Genomic DNA, 15,804 nt, shown 5'->3' with positions numbered 1-15,804 from the left:
ATTCATTTTCACAGAACCCAGACTATTATTTCACCTCCCACCAGTTGAACGTCCTTTGTACGCCACATATCACATAGTCACACACTTCTATGACATGAGCTATTCAATCCAGCAAAAGCGGGCACCGCCCCTTGTTGAATAGTTACGACTACAAGCGCTCACTCCCAGGGCACTGCTTATTAACCATTTTGTGTGTCAATTCTTTTATTTTGATTTGATAAGTTTAAAGCAATCGTCAGATACCAAAGAAGCTAAGGCCATCATTCAATCAACAAATGACCAATCATTGAAAATGATGCCACCCACACGCTTACTGATTGGCTAAAATTTAACTTATTTATTTTAGCCTTATATAACATGTATACAAGCCTCATAAACAAATTTTTTTTACCTGTAATTATTTAGACCAAAAATTACACACAATAGTGAGTATAGTGAGTATAGCATTTAAATAATATTTTGCGACTAAACATGCTAAAACCCAAAAGCAAGGCGATTTTGGTATGACTTTAAGTACATTTTGGAAATTATTCGGGGGGTGTTGAAGCCCCGTAGCTTTCCCCTCGCTTCCGCGGTCCCTGAGTTTGATCAGGTTAAAAAATGTTCAGCGGGTTGACTCAACATTTCTATTATGCAAGTTGAAAGATGTTGAGAGCGTTTTAACATTCCATCCAAGAATATTCTGTCGGAGCAAGCGGGCAAGACTTGGTCTTTGCGCACAAAAGAGATGAAAAATCTGGAAGACCCTGCGATTGAACTGATATCCTCATATAATCATTGAATAACGATAAACATTTTATTTACAGTTGGCAACGAGATCTAACATTAAGCTAATTTACAATGAATATGAAAAGTAATAGTTTATAAAAAGCTTTAATGAACAATAAATTTTTTACACAAGCTAAAGCAGGACTTAATGTTTTGTAAAGATTTTATGTTTGGCTTAAAAATATTTAGCGATTGGGACTCGAATTTCAGTAGGTTACTTTTGCCTTTTTTTGAGGAATAAATCAACTTTCTCTGCGCCATTTGATTTTGTTCTTGCACTGGGCAAAAAACGTTGCTGTTTGATTGATATTCATATTTTGGGTTGCTAGTAACAAAACTGTTAAAGCAACGAAAAAGATTTTTAACAAAAGCTAAAGATGACTGAAAGAAAATAATAGGGAAGTGGATCCTTTCATTGACTTTACTGACATCAAAGGAATCTGTCCGGGTTTGATTACGTAGATTTGGACATGGACAAACAGATATAAACAGGGCCACATTTCCCATTGGGGTCCGCCGAACCCAGGGGGCGAAAGACAAATAGGGGCCCCAGTTTTATATGGTATCATAGGGTAAAAAATTTTTTCGAATAGGTAACAGAGGCACATGATAAACCTCCACCCCAACATGACAATCAAACATCATAAGTCTTTTTTGTAACTTACAATTTGTTTAAATGTTTCTTAATAATTTTAGGCTAAGGCCCTCAGTGAGGGCACCTTTTCTGATATCATTATGAAGAGAGAAGATTGGGCAATGAATGGGCACAAACATGATGCAAGCGAAAATATCAGTTTATGTTTTTGGAGGTGCAAATGAAGCAACTAAATAGAAACAACTAACCCTATAAACATTTCACCAACAACTTCTATCACTTTTGGCCTATGTACGAAGAGAGACATCACAAAAGTCGACTCGGGAATTTCAATAAGGATCGCGACAATGCAAAATCTACCTGTAAAAGCAACCTATTATAGCTCAATTTATGTTCTTTAAATGATTTTTGTAATTATGATTAATTTGTCTGTGATTCTTTGCAAATAAGCTCGAAAACAATGTTCATTTTTGCCTTTTGCCAGTATTTTCGCTTGAGTGATATTGCCTCAGCTGAAAACAGCAAATTAGATATCTAACGCCTTCTGCGCTTCAATATCATTGCTTTAATGCTATAACAAACGAAAGCAAGGTTAGCATAATAATTAGGTATGTTCATAGATTTAATAGTTGTAATCTATATCCTCATGTAATCAATATATTAATTTCTACATAACCTAGCAACTGTTTTTATAAGTAAACCTCTAGCTCACAAAGCTCCACAGATCGTTGAAATCTCAGCCAACACAATGACGTAACGGCCAAACATTACTTAAGGACAATCCAAACTGAGGTATTGGTTTATCTGGGTAAACCTGGCACCGTTGATGCATTTAGGATTCACTCTACCATCATTCTCCAGACTCATGCCGACGTGAACATCAAATGGGTTCATTCGATTCCAGGAGCAGTCCCTCCTGTTTTGCAAAGCAACTGATCGAACAGGAAGTTTTTGTTGAAGATCAACACGAAACCATGGAGGAAAACTCTGATGTGCTGTAATGGCACAGTTTGAGTGAATCGCTTCTAAGCTACCATCAACTGCATTGGATGCAAGTGTGTACCCATCATATTGTGACGATAGCACTACTGGTTTGTTTAGTGCAATATTTTTCACAACTGGAGAGGACTTCTTTTTCACTAAAAAAAAGTTGAAATCCTTTATTGCAGATGAAGTCATACAGGCGGTTATTGGGAGTAACTTGGAAGAACAGGAAGACAAATGAGTGGATAATGGATAAGATCAAAGAGATCTGTGGATATGAACCGGAAGATGTGATGGATGTGGTGAAGATGAGGAAGCTCCAGTACTTCGGACATCTGGCTCGTGGAGGAGGAACTGGTAGAGCTGTATTGGAAGGCGGAATGGAGGGAAGCAGGGGCAGAGGGAGACCACGGAGAAACTGGATGGGGAATATTACTGAGTGGACGGGAGAAAGAGGCAACACCTTGAGAAGTATGACGGTTGATCGGGAAGGCTGGAGAAAGGCTATCACGAACTGGGTGCACCCACGGCCGCCTCGGCTACGGAGCTGATGATGATGATGATTACTTAAATACCAAATGCTTCAGCAATACATTTTATGAAAGAGTTTAATGTGCTCTTGGTGAAGGGGAATCTCAACAAAAATTTTGATGTTTGAATCTCAGACAAATTAATGCAGAAAATTACAAGCACAATGAGGATAAAGCAAAATTTAAATGTCTTATTTTTGGGTATCACCAGATAAAGAGAACTGATGACAAAATTGAATTTTTCACCAGCATTCCAACTTAGGCAATTTTTCTTTGGATATTAAAGTTGGTAAAAATATAAGAAACATCTGATGTTCATAGCCCATTTATTTACTTATCATATTGATGAATCTGGGACTTGGCCTTATGAACCGTGACATTGCATAAAGATGTAAAATATAACCCTACCATAATTTCAAAGATTTACTGTCAGTGGTTTCCAGAAGTTACTAGAAGAGTACAAAATCTGATTCTGTCGCAAAGTAGAGCAGAGCTAGGTATGAATTCTTTCCAGTCCTTCATGTATACACACGGGGACTTCCCTTGCATAACTGATTGTAGTGAGACAATTATTGAAAGACCAAATAACTTGAGCACAAACATGGTCCAACTACAAAGTTAATAAGTTAATCAAATATCTCATCCGAATCAGCCCTGCAGGTGCAGTGATATTTGTGTCAAAAGTCAGAGATGTCAAAAGCCTCTGATATACAAATAACTTTGGAAATTCTGGGGACTGCATCCCAGCAGAAAGGGGATATTTGATCGAGGAAGACCTAATCAGAAAAGGAGCCTACCTGAGCATCTTAAAATTTACCAAAGGCAAGAATAAGTTCATTGCTAGAGATGTTAAAAGTGCCAATATGATAATTCATGTTGAATGTGTTATCGGTCAATTGAAGACGTTCAGGATTGCACAGTCTTTACAATTCCTTCTTTTTTTAAAATCTTCACGCAGGCTATTGTTTTAGCAAACGTGGTGTGTTCTCCCGCCAAAATGGACGTGCGTGCATGCTTTTTTCATTTATGATTGACGTCACAAGGCAAGTGGTCTATATTGATCGCCCTGAAAGTGAATGACCTCTATAGAGAAAGCCTATTTACTATGACTCAATTCTCTCAATCATGAAATGGCATGTTGCTACGTAGAAACTTATGGTTTGCTAGCACGTTACAGAAAACGACATGTACAAATGTATGGTACATTGGCACGTAACATATAATGGAACGTGCAAACTTATGTTACGTTGTAATGTCACGTAAGAAAAATGTCATGTTGACACATTGCTACGTAGAATCTTATGGTATGCTGGCAGTAGCAAAAATGGCACGTACAAACGTATGGTACATTGGCACTTTAAAAGAACCAAAACCAGAGCCTTTTTAGTGGTTCCTGGAACTATGGTGTTCAAAATACTTTGAGCCAAATGCAGAAACATAAATTATAAATCATTTTCAGTTTTAGCTCCTCCTGATTGTTTCTTGCTCATCTCAGTCCAGGCTGAATGAAAATGAATTGCATTAGATGGTAGATTAACATGCCTGCTAACTAATTAAAACTCGATTCGTTAAATACAATGATTTGATACCTGCTGTAGTAAATAGTCAAATAAACTTTTGCGTCATTTGGAAGGTGGTCGCCTTAAAGAAATTTCAATGAAGAGGGACTTGAAAGAGGTTTCACTCTAAACTGTCATGAAATTCTTTTGAGTAATAGGTTTACAGAAACAATAATGCAGATTCCAAATGTTAGCATCTTTCTTATGCTCTCAAGGTAAGTATCACTAGAATGCTGCTTTTGTTGAACATAAAAATCTGTTTGTTTATCTTATTTTGTTTCTCCACTGAGGGATTCAGAATGTACAAAAGATTTCTGTTTACAGGTCTAAAGTAGAGTCTTTGATGGCGCGCAGATAGAATGACTGATTTAAGAATTTACAAAACCGAGTATCAAGATAATGCAATAAAAAAACAATTAAATTTCGTGATTTTCTATTAAGCTGTAATGACTTAGAGTAAAAAGATATCGATTGTTTTTTATATGTTCATTGTAATATACGAACTTTGCTGTAAATGTTTTCCTTATCAAATTTTTGCGACAAGTGACCAAAATTAAAGTATTCTGAATGGACTGGTTTCTAGCATTGGTCATATTTTGCTTTTACCTCTTGCAGTTCTTTCCTAAAAAACTAATTTTCTTAATTCTTCTTCAGTCTGGCATTGTTCCTAACACGTGCTGGATCATGGATTCTACGTCTGCCATGCAAAGAGGAGGGAGTGTTTGATGTTGCATCTCCAGGCTACGCACTTTATAATCGATTGCTATCAACATTGATAGCTTCAAGTTTAGAAGATTGTTTTGATAATTGCAGAATTACTAAAAGATGCAAGTCTGTAAATTTCAAAGAATCTGGCGAAAATAACTGCGAGCTGAATACTCAAACAAAGGGGAATGGTAACCTGATAGATTTCAAGACCAAAGATGGCTGGACCTATTATGCTACAAATTACAACACTAAAAATGTATGTTTATGGAAGTGAAACGTTTTATTCATTTTAATGTGGAAACAGGATTCAAATTTTCATGCCGGTTGTAAAAATCTAAGTTTTTCTAACATCTTTCTGCATTAATAAGTAATAAATTTTTGTTCTTGCTCTAGATTGGTTCTTACTGCGAGTTATCAAAGCCTTGCAGACAGTCAGAGTACTGCATTGACACGTGCTCGTGCCCAGGCTTTAGGTGTTTCGATTGCAGCGGTAAATACAAACTGAATGATGAATTGCAATGCGTTGGTAGGTATTTATTTTCTTTAGCAACATTCCGCACATTCAATACTATAGTTGTTCAAGTTCTTTTTGCGACATTAACTTCTTTACATCCACATACCATCAATTGTTCCAAAGTTAAGTTAATAACAATTGTGCATAACATTTTAACGTAGCAGGGTTGCCGATTTGCTGAGAAAAATTGCTCTATTTTGTTAACAGGCGCCCTGTCCCACCGGATTTCGATTGCCCTTCAAATTTTCGATTGGTTTGATTATACAAAAGACCTATTTCTGCGTTTAGGCATCTATCATAAAAAGCCGTAGAAAACTGACGGAAACATGAAATATGAATATCGAAGTATGCTTCTCGGCTTTTCTCAAGGCCCCACGATCTTTAGATTGCAGGCTCTCTAGGAAACTTTTGGTTACTCGTTAAACAAGAGCGAGGAGGTCTTATGTCACTGTTACTTTACCCATATCCATATGAAAAATTTCAGAAGGCCTTATTACGCGTTCGGAGATCTTGACGTGAAGGGCCTTTTCTAACTATTCTCGTTATTCTTGAGTTGTTGCACTGGCACTAGCATTGAGCCCCCCTCAACAAGGGCCTCCTTCAGCTATGGTCACAAAGGGCCCTTTTTTGTAGAAAATTTTTTCAAAGTTATTTAATTTGAGACTGCAATAGCTAGTGCAGTGGCGTAACGGACAGTGGATGTGGTTAGAGCAACTCCTAAGGGCCCCCGAGCAGTGGTTCTGATTAACTACTACTACTTCTACTACCCCAAACTTACTACTGGTACTGATTTTCACTAATCGGCGCATATTTTTAGCAGTAGTAATAGTTTGCTGCATAACTTAAGGGGACCCTACCACTTGAGGGGCCCCTAGGATTTTCTTTAACCCCAACCATTGTGCGTTACATCACTCTACTAGCTACTATTGTCTTAAATCATATAACTTTGAAATAATTTTCTACAAGAAAAGGTGGCACTTTGTGGCTCTTGCGGATGAGGGCTCTTCGGCCCCCAGCCAGATAGCCTGACCAAACAGTCCACCCCTGATTTTAAGCCATTTTATTAAGCCTACTCTATTACAGCTATTGAGGCACTTGAGTGAACCTGTTTATCGCGGGAATTTTGGTATTTTCATTTAATGAGAGGACAAAATGTTGTTTTACGCAATTGGCAGCATTATTTGTTCCCATTACAACATCGCAATTGGTTGGAAAAGATGGACTTTACAATTAGTGACACATTTTATTAGTTGAATTCTGCTGCAACACCTCACGAAGCGGCCGCAGCGATTAGGCCCATTGCAGCTCCAAAAATTTTCGACCAAAACGATTAAAGTATTCTCTAACAAAAGTGAAGAAAATGAGTACTTACAATCATAAAGTAAGTATCCCCGAGCTCATTGTAATAAGATATCGCAAATTGCTGCAAAGATGAACTTTTTTCGTAAATGTTTCACAGGTACTTCAATCATCATGGCTCAATTTTTGTGATTTTGCAACTGTCTATATTGTTTAGAAATACGCAAAAATCAAGAATATTATTGCATTTACTTTCACCATGAAACCTGGAAAACTTTTCTATCATATTCCAGTTAAAAAGTCATCTTACAACTTTTATGAATCTTGCTTTTGCAACTTTAATTTTGGTTCGCTAAAACATTTTGCTGCAGTGCTGCCATTTCTGTTTCAGCCTGTGCAATACTTTTGCTCACTAAGTGTACATTCTAGGTTTTTGCCTTCAAATGATTGGTTTCATTTCATTTAGAAAATATAGCATTAAACAAGCCAGCGGTACTATCGACACAATATGATTCACGAACATTTGCAGCCAACGCAGTTGATGGTAGCTTAGTAGGGAATCACGCAACATGTGCCATTACAACACATCAGAAATTTCCTCCATGGTTTCGTGTTGATCTTCAACAAAAACTTCCTGTTCGATCAGTTGCTTTGCAAAACAGACAATACTGTTGCTGGAATCGAATGAGCCCATTTGATGTTCGCGTCGGCATGAGTCTGGAGAATGATGGTAGAGTGAATCCTAAATGCGTCAACGGTGCCAGTTTTTCCCAGATAAACCAATACCTCAGTTTGGGATGTCCTTCAGTAATGTACGGCCGTTACGTCATTGTGTTGGCTGAGACTCGAACGATAATGGAGCTTTGCGAGCTAGAGGTTTATTCATAAGAACAATTTTTTATATTATGTAGAAACTAAAAAGAGATTGTAACTCGAATACAGTGGCGGCTCGTGACTTTCACAGTTGGGAGGGCAGACCATCAATATTGCGATAATCGATAGAAAGATCGAGTTTGCAAATTTTTCACTGTATTCATGGTTCGATGTTGATCGTCATGGAGCGCAGAAGAAAAAGCATATATAGATGTGGTTGTTGTTTAGCGATGATGTCATTTTATGGGCAAAATTTTTCTTGCCCCGAATTCCTCCAAATAAGCCAATCACAGGCCGCGTTTCGCAATGCTCGAGGTCGAAAATTAGCTTGTGCGCATGTCGGCTAGGGGCAAAAAAAACTTTGCCCGTAAAATGACATCATCGCTCAAGGCACTAGCGGGCCAGAAGCGAGGCTAAGGACGAGACGGGATAGCAAGGAGCTTTTCCTAGAAGAGATACAAACTTATATAATTAACCACAGTAAGACTATCTTCAAAATTAAATATGAATATCATAGATTTCCTTTGAATCTTCTTGAGGGGGCATTGCCCCAGATGCCCATTAGCAAGAGCCGCCACTGCTCGAATACAAATTTTGCACAACTGGTTTATTTCCCTGAAGTGGCGTCAGCTGTTTGAGGGAGCTCTTCTAGTGAAAGGTGTGGCGGATGCTTTGGGTGCCTATATGAAAAATATAGGGGACATGGTTATTGAATTTTTAACGCTACACAAGACCTAGAATAAGTTTTTTTATCCCATATAAAGTTTACAATGACGAATTACTAACTAACGAAATTACTATACAACACTGCGAAGACAATGCCAGGAAGAGCAGAATATCATGACTACCCCCTGGCTTTTAACATCTATCTAAAACACAACTCGAAATAATACTTTTTAATGAATGAATGATTTTACAAAATAAAATAAAAAAGAATTACGATTTACGAGAAATTAAGAGAAAGAAGAATTACAAGTTTTTGTTTCTTATTCAAAACGTTTTGACGCGTGGATAAAAGCTAGCGTTGCTTTAACAATTTTCGCATTTGATTCGGGAGATGATTGTACATGGCCGTACAGGATGACTTTCAACAACTCTGTATTTGAGACCCTTATTAAACCATGAAGCAACAATATCGCATTTATTCTCCTGAGAAGATCCCGTCTATATGCTTGAAATTATGCTTAAATTTATGAAAGTTTAACTTACCATTTGGTTAGTTAAGATTTTCCATTTGGTTAGTTAAGACAACACTATCACTTTATTCACAAATTTTTGGTTGGATGTGATATATGACATCATCATAGTCTAGATGCGGTCGAACATAAGGTTTGTACATTTCATCGAGGGTGTGTCGTGGTAAGTATTTTTAGGAATATCTCAACAGTTCTATTCCTTGCCTCGCAATTCATGTAATGTTATATGTTTATATTAGAAAAAGGATCATACTATTAGACTTGACCGTAATTTATTCAAAGTATTTTAAGTCTTTTGTCTTTTGTAATACAGCGAGGCTGAAAATCTTGCTCTTGTTGTACTTTCCAAAGCGTAACATGGATGCCCATAATCCTTTGCACATTGGATTTTTGCTACCCAAGCAATCTTAGGTACCCTGTTACGAAAATTTCTTTTCTATAACCCTTAATATGTCAAATATTCTTTTTAGTATTTATGCAAATATTTAAAATTCTTAAATATCATAAAAAAACAATCATTTTTGAAGCAACGTCAGAAAACTTGGCATCATGATTTTAGTATCCCAGTTTTTCCAAAGTTTTGAATTTTTAAACGAAATGACTTCTTCCTATTGAATGGCGGCTTAGCACAGTGTTTCTTTAGTTAAAATGACGAAGCAATATTTCGTTGAAAGTTTGATACCAGCTTAAAATTATTCAATTCACCTTAAATTCATAGTTAATTTGTATCGTTAGCTGAACGATTAAAGCTTCAAATTAAAGGGCATGTGTCGTTAACATGATTGGCTAATGCAATACAATTATCTCTTTTGTTTTGTACAAAGCATGGAATCGAGGGTGAATTTTTACGGCAGTAAAAATTCAAGAAGAAGCAATAAAAAGTCACGAAACAATAGAATTCCACTCTAAACGCTTTTGTTTTATTAGCCAACTGCTAATGCGACATATGCCCTAAAATAAGATCATTTATAAATGCTGATTTTCTCCAAAACTTTTGGCTTTGATTAGTTCAACTATGTTGTTATTAAGTTGCAAATTACATAAAAAGCGTTTTATATTTAATTGACAAGTTGAATGCGAATAGGCTGCTACAAGGGGTGATTTTGTTAAGGATTCCATTTCTTAATTTACCTAGTTCGATTCCATTAGCAATAATCTACCTAGTTCAACACCCTCACTCTCCTTCTATTTACTTGCTAATGATACAAACATTTACTTTGAAGCTCAAAGTCTTACAAGGTTAAGAATTGCTAGATTTAAACATGTTTGCACTAACCATTAATAAAACTAATTCCGTAACATTTAAGTCTTTGTAACATTCATTCTCAGAAACTGTTAACATCAAAATAGCAAAGGAATTAATATAGAAAACTAGGTACCCTAATACCCTGCTTGTAGGTGCACCTCATTTAAAGGCGCATGCGCTTATAAGTAGGTTTCTTCATCTTATCAATATTTCGAGAGAAATGAAAAAAATGAAACAGCAACATGGCTATCAATTTGCTCTCTAACAAAGTTTACATCCTTCCTAGATTATGTTTCTTGCATTATCGATTTCTTTAAAAAATCCTTTGTGTATTAACTGACATGATGATGAAGACAACCTTGATGAAGAAGAGCTGAATGGAGATATAATGACCATTAATAATGATTCAGATCCTGAGGAAGTTTATACTGAATATCTGTCAGAATATCTAGAATCTACTTTTGAAACATTACTCACACCATTTTTTTGTTACAATATCATTTCTTATAAGCACATGCACCTGTATCCGAATCGTTTTTTTTGTACCCTGTAAAAAGGCAAAATGATGAATTCCGTTTATAAGCACATGAGTTATTTTGAATGAAACATTTAGTTAAAAAATAATATTTATCTGAACTTGCAAAAATGTTGGCCAGAACATGTGACTCTTTTTTCAAGATAATATATTTTTACTCCATATTATGTTTTGATCTGTGAATGCAATCAATCGTTCTTTCTTTTTCCAGTTTGATATTCATAGCAAGCGTGTTTATTTGTTGCTAAAAAGATTTGTAGAAGCTGTTTGAAATTTTAACAGCACCTTCCAGTTATCATGTCTAGCATGAAGATCTTGAAGCTGGAAAACTCTTCAGTTAAATTTCTTTGCTTTAGTCATCTTTTTGTCAAAGAGAACTCACCTCATTGATATCCCCATTTTTCTTGAATTTATGAAAAATGCTCACCAATATCAGACATGGCAAGTCACAATAGCTTTTCTACATTTTCTAAATAACGGAAACTACTTTTCAATATGGTTACAGGTCTGTGCGTCTTTGGTGCTAGATGTCTGTTGTCACTATTGGTACTGTCTTGTGCTAAATAGGTACTTACGCTTGTAACTAGCTCTTCTACTGAGAGGGCCCCTATAATTATCAGGGCTTCAAGAACTGAAAGTGAGTCATTCAGACCCCATTTACACGAGAGCAGGTCCGAACCGGATCGGATCCAAAAGAGTACGGATAGGCCTTGCGTTTACATGGGAACTGGTGGGTCCGTATACTTTTGAATCCGCTATCCGAACACTTTTGGGATCGCTTTCAGAGGTGATCCCGTGTGGATCCGATCTGGGCCGGATCCCGTGTAAACGGGTGGATCTGGTCCAGATCGGATCCGTCACGTTATTTGTCGAAAGTGAGACAGAATTTTTTTCAATTCAAGGTAGTTTGAATATGTAATCCGTGGCTTTTTGGCGCCAGAAAACCGAACATCAAGCTGACACACTACTGTGTTGAAGAATAATGTTGAAGTACCCTTTTTAGCGTTACCTCTCTCCATGTTCAGGTTGAACTGTGTTTTGATCACGCACGAAGTTCTGAAAACGTCATATACGCGCTAATTTTTGAAAGGGCAAGTGTGTAACCAATTGAATTCATCTGGATTCGTTTGAATGTATCCGGATACTTTTGGACCCGATCTTGTCCAGGTTTTGTGTAAACGGGGTCTAAAATTGTGCTGAAACATGGTAAAGATAAATTGTTTGTAACTTGGTAAAGATACATTGTATCTTTGGAAAAGATCCTCCTAATGGTATCTTTACAATGGGGTTTTAGATCCAAAGCCCTTACAGTGGTGATATAGGCATAAAACCTAGTAAAAACATAGCTTGATGCGATTACAAAACAAAAGTGCAAACCCCTTCAATAAATGCCTCCCTTGATGTTGTTTACAGACTTGAATAATATAATAGATCCAAAAATTCTACAAGGGTATTGGAAGAACGATGATTTGAATTGTGATTTACGCATGAAACCTAGTAAAGATATACGTTTTGATGCCTTAAAAGATAGAATGGAATCCTCGACGAAAAATCCCTACGATTCCTTTTATTAACTGGGGTATTAGATCCGAAACCTCTACAATAGTTATGAAAATCCTGCCTTTAAAGAAAATCTCAAAACAAGTGTAAAATTAAAATGGGTTTCACTAACATGGGTTCGTTGTAAGCAGAAACACTCAAAAATATAGCCTGCGTGCAGACGTAGTCGTGCACGCAGGTGTAGTAACCTAATAGACTATGCGCAGGAGCATTACTTTATATGACCCATGTTTATATAGAGTTTCAGATTACAGTTTACAGTATTACAGTTATGTGTTTAGGCCGTTTGAAGTTAATATAAAGATATAGTTCTGTTCTGTTCAACCCATGCGTTGTTCTATCTCCTTCACATCTTAACAGTAGGGTTGAGTTCATGCGTTTGGCAAGGAGACTTGGAAAGAGCAAGCACTGGAAGCGGTGAGCATTGTATGTCTCAAGGGACCTGGGATCATATCTCTTATCTCCTGAGAGTAATGGTCTTCGTAAAATCTTTGAAAAGAGGCTGAAGAGATTTGGTGAGGTTGCAGTTATTGACAAGGCTTTACTTTGAAATTTTTCAAAGAAGATGTGAATACTTTTCATTATTTTGTGATCAGAGTAAGAGGGATCGTTCAAAATTGTTAGAAAAGTCTAACAAAACAATAATACTTTTGTTTTTTGAATAAAGGAGAGGTGACCATAGCAGGCTGCTCGACGAATTCCGACGGTATATTTGCGGCAAAAAATCGATAAAATAGTAGTAAATTAGTGAGTAAGTAGTAGGAAATTGCTCTGATGAAGTGTGTATGCCGGGGCGAAATATTAGCCATAACTGATTTATGTGTGTTTATTGCTGTTCATTCTCGTCGCGTTGCGGTGTTCTCTATTTACTACTATAATGATACTTTTGCTGCCCTGGAAAAGCCCAATTGTCAGAAAGTGTCCACTGGGCATTAAATGTGCAGAATATTTGTCCACTGGGCATTAAATGATATTTGCAATCCTCGTTATTTGCCATTTTGCAACAAGATAAGCATATACATGCAAGCAGTTCGTTGATGATAATCAAACAACCGATCACATTGAATGAACGAGCGATGCCAGGGGCGGATCTAGGATTTTTGGTGACTATTGCTCAAATCTGTTGGGATCGGGACCACGCCCTCCTTGCTTGTGGGACACGCCCATTATATGGGCAAATGATATAACCATGTGTGTTTATAGTTGCTTCGTATTAATAAATATTCCTTCGAACATCCTTTTTCTATTTCCAGGGACGCCAGAGAAGGGGGTGTGGGGGTACAACCGCCCCTGTTGCCCTTTGGCAGAAGAGGCAAGGGTTGTTTTTAATAAATGTCCCTTGAAACTGGCCAATTGTAATAATCAGAGAGATTCATATAAAATTCTGAACTTCTCAAAACATGTAAAATAGTTCTATATGCCGAAAGTTAGCCAATGTTGAAGATACCTACAGAAGATGGAAATAAAATTGCAGTTACGTATGAATTTGTAGAAGCTGAGAGTTATCTTTCAAAAGCCCTTTTACTCAAGCCTGCCCCCCCCCTCTCGCCGCTTGGTCGTTCCGCCGTCCCTGTCTATTCCTTAGTAGGTCCTTGCCTTTGAAGCTACATTACAGGGGACCCAGGATGTGAAAACGAGCTATAGTCCACTGTTGCTTTACAGGGGACAGAGAGCGGAGAAGTAACGTGGATACACATATTCTATTGGTTAAAAGGCCATTTTCAAACCTGACTATAGCTTCACTATAGCTCGCGCCAAAAATTATAGTACGGGTTTCATTGTCTTCGATGCCTTTTCCAGAGCAAATCCCCAGACCGACTATAGCTCGGAATATCCACTGTAGCTCAATTCTGGTTGGCTACTGTCAACAAAGAACGAAACTTCTGATTCGTCTAAGTTTTAATATTAGACCACTTATCTGGAGAGGCATTGTTATGACACATTGCCAGCATTGCATGTTTGTTAATCGCATTTGATAACCTATACCGCTGCTTTCAAATGTTGATAGTAAACACTTGTGGGCATAAACACATTTTTAGGGACTGCAAGGAAACTTTGTATTTCGAAAATCAAATACTGAGAATTTGACTATAGCTCGAGCTACAGTTGCTATAGTCTGGATCCGCTCCTGGATGCTTAGCTAAATGTGTCCGTAATATCGTTTATAGCCATACATAATAGACAGGGAATGTTGCATAACCATCTAGCAAACTGCCTAACCGACATTTTTAAAGTTTAAGTCATGAAAGTAAAGTCCACTGATAATTTTAATCCATGGGAATATTCCGGAAAATGACTGGATGTAGTGTTTCAGGAAACGCGAAGAATGAGCGGTTAGTAAACTTTTGACCTTTGAATTTTTCAAATCTGATTATTTCATCAGAAAGTACCTGCAAAACTAAGTAAAAATACTCAAACATTAATGTGATCTGGCCTATAAGCAAAAAGCTATGGTTGTTGAATGTTGCATTTTTTTAAAAAGTTGGTTGCTCTTGCATGAAATCTTTCGTCTTTGAAGTTGAATGATAGTAGAGTCGCATGGCTGTGGAATTGTGCATTTTATGGTACAAGCAAGCATGATGCTTGGCACCAGAGCACAATTTGATATGCTGAAGAAGACAAAATGCATATCAAGCTTTGAGAACGCCTCAAGGCTATATTGAGCTGGGGTACTTGTCTACGTGTCGCAGTCGAACAATAACGGTCTAACTTTGCAAGTTATACAACTGAAGCTTTGTTTCCTGGTGAACTTGACGTGCTGTATAGAATAAGATGCAGCTCCAACTTTGAAAAGTCAATAAAGCTTTTTTTAGACTGACGTACTTGTACCTAGGCTACTGTTGGGTATCGCAGTATAACTTTTCAATTATGCACGTTGTATAACTGAAAATTTGCATTCTGATATAGTCTTCCGTGAATAATTAGATAGAGTATTGCGAAAGGAAGATATCCTACAAGATACATATTTTTAATATAACTTGATGTACTAGATATTTCATCAGAGCTTCTTGATTGTTTTTGCCAGTTGAGCTGTGATTCACTTGCCATGTCTTTTCAGGGAGCTCTTATGAAAAATTATAATGATATATATGAAGATTCAGAATAAGAATATGGCAGTCTTGACATTCCATGCAGCTCGAATTTTAAACTTTCAACTACCTTTGCTGCCTTTATATATATTGCTGAGAAAGTAAAAAAAAAAACCAATTGACGCACACAGAAGGAGTAGCACATTGTAGCACATGTTAAACTCGATCAAATGATTGTTTGCTTAGTTGCAAATTTTCAAATGAGCTCTCTAATTAATGGTTGAAGGACAGTTTGTATATTTGAGATTTGTCTTGTTTTCTATTGTTTTCCATTGTTTTTTGGCCGTTTCTGCAACAGCATGGAATATATCAGCGATCATAACCACGAAACATTTAGTGTTCGAGCTG

At 37.0% G+C, this 15,804-nt stretch overlaps 2 protein-coding genes across 3 annotated transcripts; one reads left to right on the top strand and one right to left on the bottom strand.

Annotated features, from left to right (window-relative positions):
* Nucleotides 1–2,134: 2,134 nt before the first annotated feature.
* LOC148959854 (fucolectin-7-like) lies at nucleotides 2,135–2,542 on the bottom strand. The gene has a single exon (XM_089109798.1). It carries the CDS (start codon nucleotides 2,540–2,542, stop codon nucleotides 2,135–2,137), a length of 408 nt encoding a protein of 135 aa, XP_088965924.1.
* Nucleotides 2,543–4,168: 1,626 nt separating this feature from the next.
* LOC135694629 (uncharacterized) lies at nucleotides 4,169–14,492 on the top strand. Of its 2 annotated transcripts, XR_016143913.1 has the most exons (5): nucleotides 4,169–4,651; nucleotides 5,091–5,400; nucleotides 5,538–5,670; nucleotides 7,424–7,898; nucleotides 8,421–14,492. XR_016143913.1 is itself a non-coding variant. In XM_065213447.2 (4 exons), the coding sequence occupies exons 1-4, from the start codon at nucleotides 4,611–4,613 to the stop codon at nucleotides 7,843–7,845; spliced, it is 906 nt and encodes a 301-aa protein (XP_065069519.2). In that variant the 5' UTR covers nucleotides 4,169–4,610; the 3' UTR covers nucleotides 7,846–14,492. The 2 variants fall into 2 exon arrangements, 1 of the variants encoding a protein (XP_065069519.2); XM_065213447.2 differs by having other exon boundaries at nucleotides 7,424–14,492.
* The last annotated feature ends 1,312 nt before the right edge of the window (nucleotides 14,493–15,804 follow it).

Source organism: Rhopilema esculentum, chromosome 8, assembly GCF_057945365.1.
Source record: "Rhopilema esculentum isolate cy_ngs chromosome 8, ASM5794536v1, whole genome shotgun sequence".
In the NCBI taxonomy this organism is placed as follows: domain Eukaryota; kingdom Metazoa; phylum Cnidaria; class Scyphozoa; order Rhizostomeae; family Rhizostomatidae; genus Rhopilema; species Rhopilema esculentum.
This window is presented reverse-complemented; position numbering and strand designations above follow the sequence as displayed.

Bases quoted from the DNA above. Each gene is read 5' to 3' on its own strand.
- LOC135694629 (XM_065213447.2), top strand. From the start codon at position 4,611: ATGCAGATTCCAAATGTTAGCATCTTTCTTATGCTCTCAAG. The intron at 5,401-5,537 runs GTATGTTTATGG...TTCTTGCTCTAG, and splicing joins CAAATTACAACACTAAAAAT to ATTGGTTCTTACTGCGAGTT. The intron at 5,671-7,423 runs GTAGGTATTTAT...CATTTCATTTAG, and splicing joins TGATGAATTGCAATGCGTTG to AAAATATAGCATTAAACAAG.
- LOC148959854 (XM_089109798.1), bottom strand. From the start codon at position 2,542: ATGACTTCATCTGCAATAAAGGATTTCAACTTTTTTTTAGTGAAAAAG.